This window comes from Stylophora pistillata, chromosome 7 (genome assembly GCF_964205215.1).
Source record: "Stylophora pistillata chromosome 7, jaStyPist1.2, whole genome shotgun sequence".
In the NCBI taxonomy this organism is placed as follows: Eukaryota; Metazoa; Cnidaria; class Anthozoa; order Scleractinia; family Pocilloporidae; genus Stylophora; species Stylophora pistillata.
This window is the reverse complement of record NC_142525.1, coordinates 26,790,929-26,803,216: the sequence shown is the minus strand read 5'-3', so window position 1 is coordinate 26,803,216 and position 12,288 is coordinate 26,790,929. Positions and strand designations below refer to the sequence as shown.

At 39.5% G+C, this 12,288-nt stretch overlaps 1 protein-coding gene across 1 annotated transcript; it reads left to right on the top strand.

The window, feature by feature from the left end:
• Nucleotides 1-464: 464 nt before the first annotated feature.
• Nucleotides 465-8,563, top strand: LOC111343684 (uncharacterized). Its single transcript, XM_088727181.1, has 8 exons — nucleotides 465-776; nucleotides 2,117-2,324; nucleotides 2,559-2,869; nucleotides 3,713-3,853; nucleotides 4,348-4,670; nucleotides 5,303-6,451; nucleotides 7,049-7,319; nucleotides 7,597-8,563. The coding sequence occupies exons 1-8, from the start codon at nucleotides 609-611 to the stop codon at nucleotides 8,008-8,010; spliced, it is 2,985 nt and encodes a 994-aa protein (XP_088583307.1). The 5' UTR covers nucleotides 465-608; the 3' UTR covers nucleotides 8,011-8,563.
• Nucleotides 8,564-12,288: the final 3,725 nt, after the last annotated feature.

The window sequence follows — 12,288 nt, the reverse complement described above, 5'->3', positions numbered from 1 at the left end:
ACACAGCAAACAACCTCTTGCTTCTGTCGGTTAAGTCCCCTTAACAAGCCATTAATAGGTCAGTCTAACCACATGACGCACTGTTCTGCACAAGCATGAAATGTTTTTGACGATCCACGTGGTACAAAACTAGTAAAAAAAGATGAAGGGAAACGACAACGAAAGTTGAGTTTCTATCGGAGTTTGTGCTTGAAATATCGATTGATTCAACCTCAATTTTTGAGGACCTGTTATGGTTTGGATTACGGTGTTGTTTGGATGTGTACCTCATCTGACAAACATTCAAAACGACTAGCACTGAATGCAGTGAGCAAAACTTTGTTTCCCGTTACTTTTTCAATGTACCTGTACCTATATGTTTTATTATCTCCCTCGATGTTTACTTATTGCATGTTGCGTGATAGGTCACGGACTGACTGTCAGACAAGCCTAAACAATAGTCGTCAGATGCAGGGATGCGTGACAGTAATCAGATACTTGGTGTGTAGTGGACTGTGGATGCGAAACTTTTGAGACTTATATTTTTCCTTTTTTCGCAGTTTTCAAAGGTTTTAAACCTGACATTGACAAAATTCTGAGCATAAGTATTTAATTTATCGTTGTGCAACATGAGTGTATTACCAGACATTGACAAGATCGACGACATCGTGGAGATGGCAACCACAATGGCGTCGCTAAAAATCTCGGCTAAAGGGCTGAAAACGTTGGACGAAATGAAACAAAGAGTGAAAGAGACACTTCGGTTTGAGAAAAAGTCGAGTTGGACTGCAAAGGAGGTGAGAATTTTACAATTTCTTGTTAAATATTAGCTACTGGCAAATTCGATTTCTAAACGACGTTTTCAGTACAATGGCCTATCCAGATGCGACTGCTAATAAATGGTAGGTGCAGAACATATCGAGAAATTCAGTCACAAATTGTTTAAGAGCTTTCTCGCTGATATTATCGCCATGGCTTACTATTAATGTCATCTATTCAGCAATGGCATCTCAGTAATGAGTAGTACCAGAGGAAACCTTATTCTCATGGACGGAAATAGTAGCATTCACCCCCCAAATGTTTCTCCAAGTTCAAACTTAACAACACATACGCGTAGAGCTTACCACAGAGTCGATAGTAACTCTTTGATACTTTCATATACAACAATTACAACTAAGTGTTAGTAAAGTGATTTTGAATAAGAAATTGCAAAGTTGTGCTTCCGCAGTGAGAGGTAATTATGCATACTGATGTTCTTAATTTGGGAAGCTTGGTTAAGCAACGATCGAGCCTCGAAGGCTCGAGTACAGAGATGCGGCTCTTACAACATCGAGGATTGATAAATCTTTGTTAACTTTGCTTCAATGCTGCCTATTCTGGACCAATTCTGTGCTCTGTGGATAAATTAAAGTTCGGTAATTTAGGAAACATTGGCTGTTTTATTAGGTTTGCATTTCCACATTTTCTTAGGAAAGCTTGCATATATAATTTCTTTAAAATAAATGTCAACAAACTTAACGCCCGGAGTAAACAAATGCTTTTCTACGGGAAAAGGAAGCCACAAATTCATTCTGCTATTCGTAATTATCTACAAAGAGTTGGATAAATCGTTCGGAAGGATCTTGGTAACAGCTGCTTTTGCTATGCATCAACCTTGCTTTTGTTGACATAATCATACATGCAGTCACGGTTTGATTCTATTCTTGTCTAAAGATTAATTCATGGTTGTAAGAGTTACAGATAGTTGGGTCTATGAATTGTAAATTCTCGGTTATATTCCTTTTTAGATTTAATAATCTCTAAAGCAGAGTAGCATCAAACCATGTCTAATTGTCCACCTGGTTGTTTTGCGAACTTTGATACATCAAACTACATGCATTTTTACATAAGTATTTAGAGAATTACTTGATGGAAATACTATCCTATCGAGGATTGCATTGCGGAAGTTTGCGAGCTTAAACCAGCCTTATGAATCATTTCCCTAAATTAGACTGGTTGTAACGTTTTAGCTTTTATTCCAAGTCTTTAGTAATTTTGTAAAACGGCAATACTAAACAATTAGGCCGAGAAAGAATCTTTAATTTACGCAGGCAAATTTTGATGCAAAGATTTTAATTTACCATGTGTCGTTTATCAGGCCTTTTCAGTGTTGACAGAGGCAAAGAAAGAAGACGAAAAAAAACGAGCAACCTTGCTGCAATTCTACGAACGTGCTAGTGCTTGTTTAGATACGAAGCATGAAAATGTTCTTGCCCTTTCGGAGAAAAATATCGGTAACATCTGGGAGAAAATCTTTTCCCACAAACAAGTTCTACTGAAGAAAGAGTACATTGTACTAGTTGCAGGTTGGTTATAATTGTATTATTTGACAGAGCCTCCTTATCCATTAGACTAAAATCCATGACTGGAGTATAAGAAAAGGCAACCTGAGCTATTTATTAGGCCAATAACTTGTGTTAATTCGAAAATAATGATCAAGCCTTGAAAGTAAATTATAAAAGAGCTTCAGTGGAAACGACTCATTCCTGTCGTTGTTGTTTTGAGTTGCCCCTTTATTTAAACTTGTTTACAATTACCAGGCGAAACATATTCAGGAAAAAGCACCCTTTTGAATCTGATTCTTGGAGAGCAACTTCTTCCTTACTCCGTTCTCAGTACCACATCCACCATCGTTGAACTTAGATATGGAGATACACCAAAGTTGGTAGTGCACTACAAAAACCAAGAATCTGGTAATACCACGGAGACTGTCCTACTAAACAAGCCATCTGAAGCCTCCGAGCAGAGTTATCTTCAACAGATTTCATCTTTTGTTCACCTGAAGGAGAACAGAGAGGGGGGTTCAAAGTACAAAAAGATTGAGCTGTTTTGGCCACACAATCTGTTGAAGGTAGTTATAAGAAATAAGCCAAGCTCAGTAATCATTTAAAGTAATAGAGATCGATTTAAATCTGAAAATTGATCTTTATGCCAGCAAGCTTGTGAATGTTCTCTGCACCATGCCTGAGTGTCTGATTCCATTGTATCAAGTGTTTGTTTATGAGCCCCCTCTACCGGTTTAAATTGATGTTACGGACGTTTTGAGTGTCCAAATAACAGTCCATAGTTCGCTGTTCAGCTCCCATTTTGCGTAGTGATTACTTAGTTGTTTTTTTTTCGCCACAAGCGCTGATTTAAGATGTGATTGTTAATTGTTAAATGTTTTCTTACATTGCTTTTAATGTATCCTTTCCAGAATCATTAAAATATATAAAACGGCAAATGAACACTTAACCAGATACAGAGCTCAAACAGGCTTAACCACACTCCTCTCAAAATCAAAGTGAAATTCGATACTGATGAAAAAACCAACTCTGTATGTCAAAATGTTAATTAAAACGAACAAACATACAAACTGGATCAATTTTCAGATTAATGCTGGAGGTTATCTGGAGTTCTTCACTTTGCTTTGCTTCGCTCTACGGTTGGTCCAGAGTATTCGCGCCAATCAATCATATTCAAAACTAAAATCAATTGCAACTTGATCACTCGCCTTTTCCCCTGCCAAGAGTCTGTTTGTTTACACTTCGACTTCGCATTGGCTGTTGTGATATTTTCTCATTCTCTGATTGGCTGATGTAGTTACTCTAGGTTTCTTCCCGGAAAATCAATCGAGATGTACTCTGAAGGGCGATACTCAGACCACTGTTTTGTACTATATGTTGTTCCATGTCATCTTTTACGTGTCTTTTAGGAAGATATTGTAATAGTTGACAGCCCAGGTATCGGTGAATCTGCCATCATGGATGACATAGTAAAAGCATACCTACCAGAGGCTTTTGCTTTTATTTACGTCATCAACAGTGTAAACGCTGGTGGAATACAGAAAGACAGGGTAAGACCATGAACAGTTGAAGAGTGCGAAGTATGCTGCCAAAAACTATATAACTTTTTGTCTCAGCGATTGGCTTACTTTCAAGAACAACTTGATAGTGTAAAAGGACCATAAAGAAATACCAAAAGAAAAAAAATCAACTTTCCAGTTTTCAAAAAGTAGTATTTTCCACATCAGCAGGGTAGTGTTGAGTAGTGGTAGGGCGCGAAGATAGGGAAGGTTGGCATTTGGCGCAGATCTTTGTCTGTACGGTTTGGTTAGAAAACAATGAAAATACGCTGGGATCTCGCCAAGGAAAAGGAGATTTCAAACGGAACATGATTTTGATGTCGAACAACAAGACAGAAACAGGGAAATGACGCCTTCAAGTTTCAAACGCTTTGCAGAAAGTGGAAACGGAAGCACCTAGAACTTCAAAAACATGATCAGCTACGACAGGTGACCCATAAATTTCCAAATATTAAAGTTTATTCAATCTGAATTTTTGCCTCTAGGTAGAAAAACTCTTTGAACACGCCAGACAGGTGTCCCTTGACAAACAAGGAGAATCTTCCTCGAATTGTGCTCTGTTCGTTTGTAACAAGTGGGAGCAGGTGCCGTCAGGAGAAACTGATGAAGTGAGGAACCACATTGTGAAAAAACTCGCACAGTGCTGGCCTAGTTTAGATTCAGAATCTCAGATTATTTACATGTCAGCCACAGATGCAATCAAAGCCCAGGAGTTTGGAGCGGTTACGAAAGAGTTTGGTGAACTCATGAATGGTATCAAGTCCATGGTGTTGAAAAGTATTGAGTCAAGACTACAAATTCAGTGGAGGTAGCTTGCTTTACATCCTTAATAACAAAAATAATTGTTTGAGAACTTGACTTGCTTGTGATAAAAATGTTTTCGTAGTTCTAACAATGTACATGACAAGTCATGTAGCTTATAAAAAAAAAGTAATGACGTGATTTTTCTCTGGCTTCAAATTGCATACACCCTACGGGCTTGAAAAAAAAGTCAAAGGGGTCAGGATATTTAATCGGTGGCTGCAATTCAGAATAAGAGACGTTTTCCATAGGGGTAGCGAGTAAGTTTTAGACAAAGTGTAGTTGGCAATTAACGCTTACAGTCAATGTCAGCGAAAGACTCGAAAAATTTCAATGGTTATTAACATCCACGGGGTCACTGACTTTTTCAGTTAATAGGTTAAGATTATTTGAACGTACATGTTAATCCAGTACCCTTACGCTTCACCTCCATCGATCACATAGTCGAAAATCGATCGAAAATATAAAAAAAAAGACAAATACATGAAAAATGCGATGATACTTGAAGTAGGACGATGGCTTCTATAGTAAGAATTAAAATTTCGAAACCTCCCTGAAAGATATTCATGAACAAATAGATATCATAAATAAGCATGGAAATAAAATGGAAGACAAATACAATTATGGCTTTAATCTTAGGTGGCTTGACTACCTCCTTGCACGTATTGCCTACCACACGAAAGCGTTCATCCGAAATTCTTCCGAAGATCGTGAAAATGTGATAGCAAGAATGAAGTTGATCCCTGACCGCCTTCATAGCATCGAAAGGCAGCAAGGTACCGTAAAAAAGGAGCTGGAGACGTTCCTCGAAAACCGGACAAACAATGCTCTGAGTGCACTGTCCAAATATCTTAAGTCTCCAGAATTTAAGGAGAAGTTTTCTTCGTGGACATTAGACGATGTTCCAAATACTGAAGAAAGCTGGGAGGTGACCAAGAACTACATCCAGAAGGCGCTGCTGAGGCGACTTCATGAGAGGATCGAGGAATGGGAAGAAAAGAATCATGTCTTTTCCGATGCTCGGTCTTCTTTGATTCGATACTTTCAAGAGAGGTTCAGCTACGTCGAGGGTCAACTTCGAACGCTGGAGAGTTCCGTCCTAGCTGGGAATGCTGCCAGCTCAGTAAGTGGCCCTCTGGCATCAGAAGACTTTAGCGTCGCAGAAAAAGTCCTCATCGGGGTTACAAGTCCAATTTGGGTTCCAGTCGGTCTGGTTGTCCTAGTGGTCAGTGTCCCAGTAGTTGGCGCTTTAACCGTTAAAGAGAAGTTGGAAGACTGGAATAGAACACGAAAGTACGAAAAAGACAAGTGTGGCTACATGGCAAAAGCTTCCCAAGAATATCTAAAGGAAGCAGCTGAAGAACAACATTTAAAGTCATTCGTGGAGGAACAGCTTAAAGAAGCTCAGGTTTGTCTACACCAGGTCTTACATCGGATACCTCAGCTCATAGATGAGGACAAGATGTTGTGTAAACAACTGAGAGAAGAAAACCGGTCTAAGAAAGATATAGAGGATTTCTACGAACCGTTACACGATAAGAGTGTACAATTAAGAGATGAAATGGCCCTGTTTGCCATCAAAGAGGTCCGTATCATGGACATCAGTTGCAACGATCTGGAGTGGCAGGACGATGCGCGTCTTGGAATTGGAGCGTTCGCTACTGTTTATCGAGGAACATTGAAGATACGAGGAGACGATAAACCAGTAGATGTGGCAGTGAAAGTGTGGAACGAGGAGCTTGACGATGCTACAGCTAGTGGCTTCCTTTCTGACACAGAAATACTCAGGTTGGTTTTCTTACCACTGGATCTTGAAATTTTACAGGTTATTGTTTTTTTAAAAAAAGAATGCCCCTCAGCTAAAATCTTTACGAAGCACTTAATACATTCTGACTGGTAGCTAATGGGACATTTCCCTAATTGTATCATTGATTTCTCCTCAAGGAGCTCGTAGTGGTGGGTTGCAAGGCATGAACTAAAAAATGGATATTGTAATAAGAGGATTTATGAATTATGTAAATTAAGTAATATTTTCCTAACGACTTCGGAAGACAGCGAATCTAGGTACGTATTAAGGCACATCGAGATGGTAATTGAGATTGACCTTTCCAGTAAGACTTCTCACCATTCATTTCACCGACAGGTCTTTCCCTTTAAAACCCCTGAGTCACATATTAAGAGTGAAAAGCATCTAATTCTTCCTTGCATCACCGCTGAATAAACCAGAGAATAAGGGAAATGATTGCCAACAGAAAAAGCTTTTGACTGAAAATCAAAATCTTCCTTTTAGTATCGGAAAACGTGTAGAGAATAGTATAGAAAGTATTCCTACTGTTTTTTGAAAGAGTATGGGTTGTCTTACAAATACGTATTTTCTTTTTGTAGGAAACTGAGTTATCCCTTTATTGTAAAGTTCTATGGTACTGCACTGCGTAAGGAAGGGAATCAGCTGAAAGCAATACTGGTGATGGAGCTCTGCAAGGAAAACTTGATGAAGCACATTTTCGATGATAAAAGCAACATACCTGGTGAGTCATCATCATCTGTTACAGCTACAAGGGATGTGATTGGATGGGCAAAACAAATTTCCGATGCCCTGGAATACATTCACAGACAAGGTATCGTTCACAGAGATCTCAAGCTGGAAAATATATTGGTAAGTTAAGAATTGGAACTACGGGCTATCGTGACCGCACATCATATCCCGTGTTCTTGACTTTGTCCTCCTTGTGTTATTTTTCCATTCAATTCCTGTTCTTTGAAGAGTCAGCATTAAGTTGATTATTTTCCACGTAAAACAAGTGTCACAACGCATTCAAGGTTAATGCCTCCAGGCCCCTTGTTTTCTTTTTGACTTTGCCTTGCCTTCTTTGAGAGGGAAAATCTTGGACTTTGGTATCAATTTACTTGGATATTATCTTATCCTCCCACAGCTGTCGCTAGAAAATGATGCCAAAGTAACCAATGTCGGTGTTTCTGAAGAAGCCAAAGCTATAACGGGTACCATGGCGGGAACTCCTATGTATCTCGCTCCGGAAGTGATCAAGTCTTGTATGTACGATTACAAAGCAGACGTGTACAGCTTCGGCATAATGCTCTGGGAGATGTGGTACGGTAAGAGGGCCCTTATTGATGTGGCAGGAGATGTGAAGGAGTTTTATGACAAGGTGCTTGAGGGTGCAAGACCTGCACATGTCGAAGCCTCCAACAAGCCTCCAACAGGTTTGCATGATTTGATGCAGCATTGCTGGAATATAAAACCTGATGATCGACCAGATGCGGCAAAGTGTTATAAGAAGTTGACTCAGCTCTATCAGAACGCTGAGCACCATCTTAGAAAACACTGATTATTAGGCAACCACCTTCAATTTGTTGACCTTTTAAGTGTAGACTTTTGTGGAGCAGCAGCAATCCCTTATGACTGTTATAGCAAATAGAATAGCCTCACCTGGGCCAGTTTTCCCGTTTTTAACTTTGATCGTACGTTATAAAAACCTATTCTAGTCTTAGTCAGTGCTGATGTTAAGGACCGTATCTTACTGTTAGCAGTGTCCTTGAGGTCCTCCTCAAAGTTTAGTCATCGTCTCATAGTATCGTATACCATAGAAGAGTTTCCATGATTAACTACATGATTTCAACTTTTGCTGGCTAAAATAAATATCAATCTCCTTAGAGCTGACTTATTTTCGCTTTTGACAAATTGTGGCCAAATTGCAAATTTTAAGGAAGAACAACAAGAAAATGCTGTAGGCGAATATTGCTCTATAAGCTTGTGTGAAAGCTTTTTGCCGGGTTTCACAATCAGTTTCACCATCTGGTGCGAGACGCTTGTGATAAGAGATTTCTTATAGAAAAGTCTGTTTTTTAAGTAGTTACTTGAAATAAAGAGCAGGAAATTCATACGTCGTCTGCCTACTTCTTGCATAACCATAGAGAAAGTACTAAGAGGGTCAAATGACGCGAACTGAATCGAAGTTCCCTTGTAAGGATTACCAACACTGAGAAGCGCACATTTTCATGAATGAATTGTGTGATCAACATTGGCAAGAGATAACAATGTACTATCATCACCTCTTGATATTGGTAAACTGGAGGCAATTAGGCATTTGCGAACAACTTTCGGGTTAGAATTAAATATTTGACCCATAAGATCGAAAACTGCGAAGGTCAAATAAAGACTTCACGCGGTTTTTCTTCGATGAATCTTCAAACTTCTTTTCTAACGCTCATTTCCTGACCCACCCACATAATACGTTGTAGTGGGTTGTTAACCATTCTTCTATAAACACATGATGAGATGAGTACTGGCTCACACAGGAAACAGGAGAATGTTGGTAATTCAGCACATTACGGTGGGATTGATGGCAAAAGGATAGATGAGGCACGTTCCATGTTTCTGTAATCTCAATAAAGAAAGTAAACTGAAGCAAGGATCCTCGCAGATGAGCTGCAATTTAAGCAATTGCAGAAAAGACTGAAAAGTTTTCAAGCTTCGGCGGGATTCGCACCATTGCCACCCAGATACTAGTTGTGCGCTTTTACCAACTTTACTACGAAGCCACGCGTTGGAGAATCGCAGAGTGTATATGCCAACTGATTGCAGTTCACCAGCGAGAATCATTGCTTTACTTGATTTTCACTCGTTGGCAAAAAGAAATTTAGAGTTATAGGGACATAAAGGGTTAAAAGACGTGAACAGAGGTTTTCTTGGAAGGACTTTTAAAACTACGAGGCGTATAGTTCTATGTGTATTATCACTGGCAAGGGAAAACGATATCACATTTTTTCTTGATATCGGTAAATGATGCCTTTACGAAGACCTCTTGTGAAGACCTAATTGTTTCGTAAGATCGCAAACGAGGAAGGTCGAATGAAGGGTTGATCTATGTTTTTCTTCTATCGTTCTCTCAGCACCTTCTACCAATGCTCATGATCATTTGGTGACCCACCGCACGGCGTGTGTTATAGTGACATGTCAATCATTCCTCCAGTCTACATATGCATAACACCGACAGTGGGAGGACAAACTGCTCACTTCCAGACAGATGAACGTGGGCAGGTCAGCAGATGACGGTGGGCTTGATGGAAAGAGAATAATTCGTAAGACCCTTCCAACGTTCTGAACATTTTTTTCTCGTTTGCTCTTCCTTGTAAAGTCTCTATTAAGACTATTTTGGACTTGGTAAGATTATATGTTGGTGCACGCATTCGTTGGCTTTAGCTTTACAAGGGGGTCCTTATGTAAGGAACGCGACTAGTGACACGATCTACACTGAGACAAAAAGTAAACAAGAGTATCGATCACGCTTAATCAAAATCAGTTGTGATTGTTATGAAATTCGTTTATCGTTCGAGGATGAATTCTAGTCAACTTTGTAAAACTAGTGCAACTCAATCAACCCAAATATCCTTTCGTCATTCGGCCGTCTCGGTGGAATGGATGTCGTAATAAGACAATATATTTCTATTTTACTTCTACATATAACCCTTGACCAGCCACAGCGAAACTCGCCGCAATTTATATCAACACTAAGTAACCATACAAAACAGTCAATGTTTTGAAATAAGCAACCGATCTAAGAATTCTTTGTGATGTTCATGTGTTTTATTTTCTCCCATAAATGATTTTCCATTTCCCAATCCAGTCCAATTCAATTCGTAGATAGCTGGAGCTCTTTTGCTTCAATTTCTAAGAATTGAGAATCCGGAAACGCATAAGGCCGGCTATTAACCCTTTAACTCCAAGAATATGTGAGTTCTCCTTACAATGTCCACGTATTGCCTAGCAAACAGGTAATGAGAATATCAAACATAACATATGAAATAAAGACTATTACCGTGATCTAACACCAAATGGCGCTGAGCGTTTGTGACGTCACGAAATTTTGACTCCCTAGAGCAATTAGGACAAACAAACAGGCTTCTCGAGTAAATGAATATGGGCACTGACGCGCCCATCTCTAGTTCAAACGCCTCTAAAGCTCTTATTTTAAATCAAAACGACGGTGTTCCTGGCTCAAAGTTCGAGCAAGACCAAGAGAAGTATACAAACACACAATTGAAGCGTTGGTTAAAGTGTAGAGGCTTGAAATTGAGCGGAAAATGAGCAGACCTCATCGCACGTGTTCGTGACTGCCTCAAGTCGAGAAAAGATTATGTAGTTGATTCAAGTATAGATGATGGGAAATGGCTTCAGGCGAAGATACTAAAGGAAAGTAAAGTCGATCGCGTGAAACTTAAGGATCTAACAGTTCAATGCCTGTTCAAAGTTTGGCCCTCACGAGTATGTCTTTGAGCGATCGCCCAAATTTTTAAGACACGAGTGACGGATTTTTGTATAGTTCGCTCAGTACTGGTTGTTTCTATTTTTCTATTAAATGCCAGTGTCTCATGAGAATTTGCTTTAGGTTTGGCACCGATGGTTGGTATTGTGTAATAAAAGGCAAGATTCGTTGGTTCGTCTTCGGTTTCTGTTGAAGAGCTAGTTTCCTGTTTTGGAAATTCACCTCTGAAAGAGTTGTGTTAATGAGGGCCTCTGGGTAGCCTCTCTTTCGCAAATGCGCTTTGAAATTTGCAATTTTCTCTTTGAATATTGTTTGAGAGGAGTTTGCTCTGAGAAGTCTAAGGGCCTCTCCTTTTATTAAGCCTTTCTTAACTCCTTGTGGGTGACAGGAACTATAGTGTGTATACTGAAATGTCTCAGTTTGTTTAAAATAAGTACGCACATCAAGGATTGCGTCCTTTTCGAATCGTTCGCCTTTATAATTATAGATGTAGGTGTCCAGGAATGTTGTTTCCTTATCGGAAATTTCAGCCGTAAATTTTATTGTTGGATGAAGATTGTTTGTTTTTTCAATGAAACATTCTACGGTTGCTTTCTTTGTACTCCATAGCGAGAAGATCATCGTCTATGTAACGTTTCCAAACAAGCAGTTTCAAAAGGCTTTTGTCAAGGATTTCAGTGTACAACACAAATATAAGTATTGCAGTTAACACTATCAACTGAGAAATTATTTCTTTCTAGAACACGCATTTACCCGGCGTTGACAAAGTTCCAAGTCATGCATGCTTCGGCTTTGGGAACGGTATGAAGGCTTTCCGACCGTTTTTAAGCATTTCTTTAGGCGGATTAAGCGAATCTGGCAATCTTTCTGGATATCTTGAGTCATTTTTACATGTACCCCAACAGCAATGCCTGGTTGCAACCATTTTAGAAAGTTAGAGCATTTTTCGAGCGAAAATAGTCTTGCTTCTGACTCGTTTCGCATACAAGTCCTCGTAAAGATTCCGAGTGTTTGTCCCAAACCAGCGGGGGGTCCAAAGATGACATATCTATTTTTAGACTTGGCGCGCAGCGCTGTTCTTGTAACTAACCTACAAGGAAATGAGTAGCAGCTGGAAGAGAGAGAGTCAATAGTCAGATCTCGGGAGTCAAAGACTTTAAACAAATTTGAGTTGCTTGCAAAACCGCGTTCTTGATTGTCCTCAGTAAACCTTTTTTAATTATGTGATCTCGTGGTTTGAAATGGGTAAGGAACAGATCAAAATTGGGGATGCTTTAGCATGCACGTATCTCGGGCTACATTGCAACTCTTTGATGAAATCCATATCTTTGGAGCCGGATT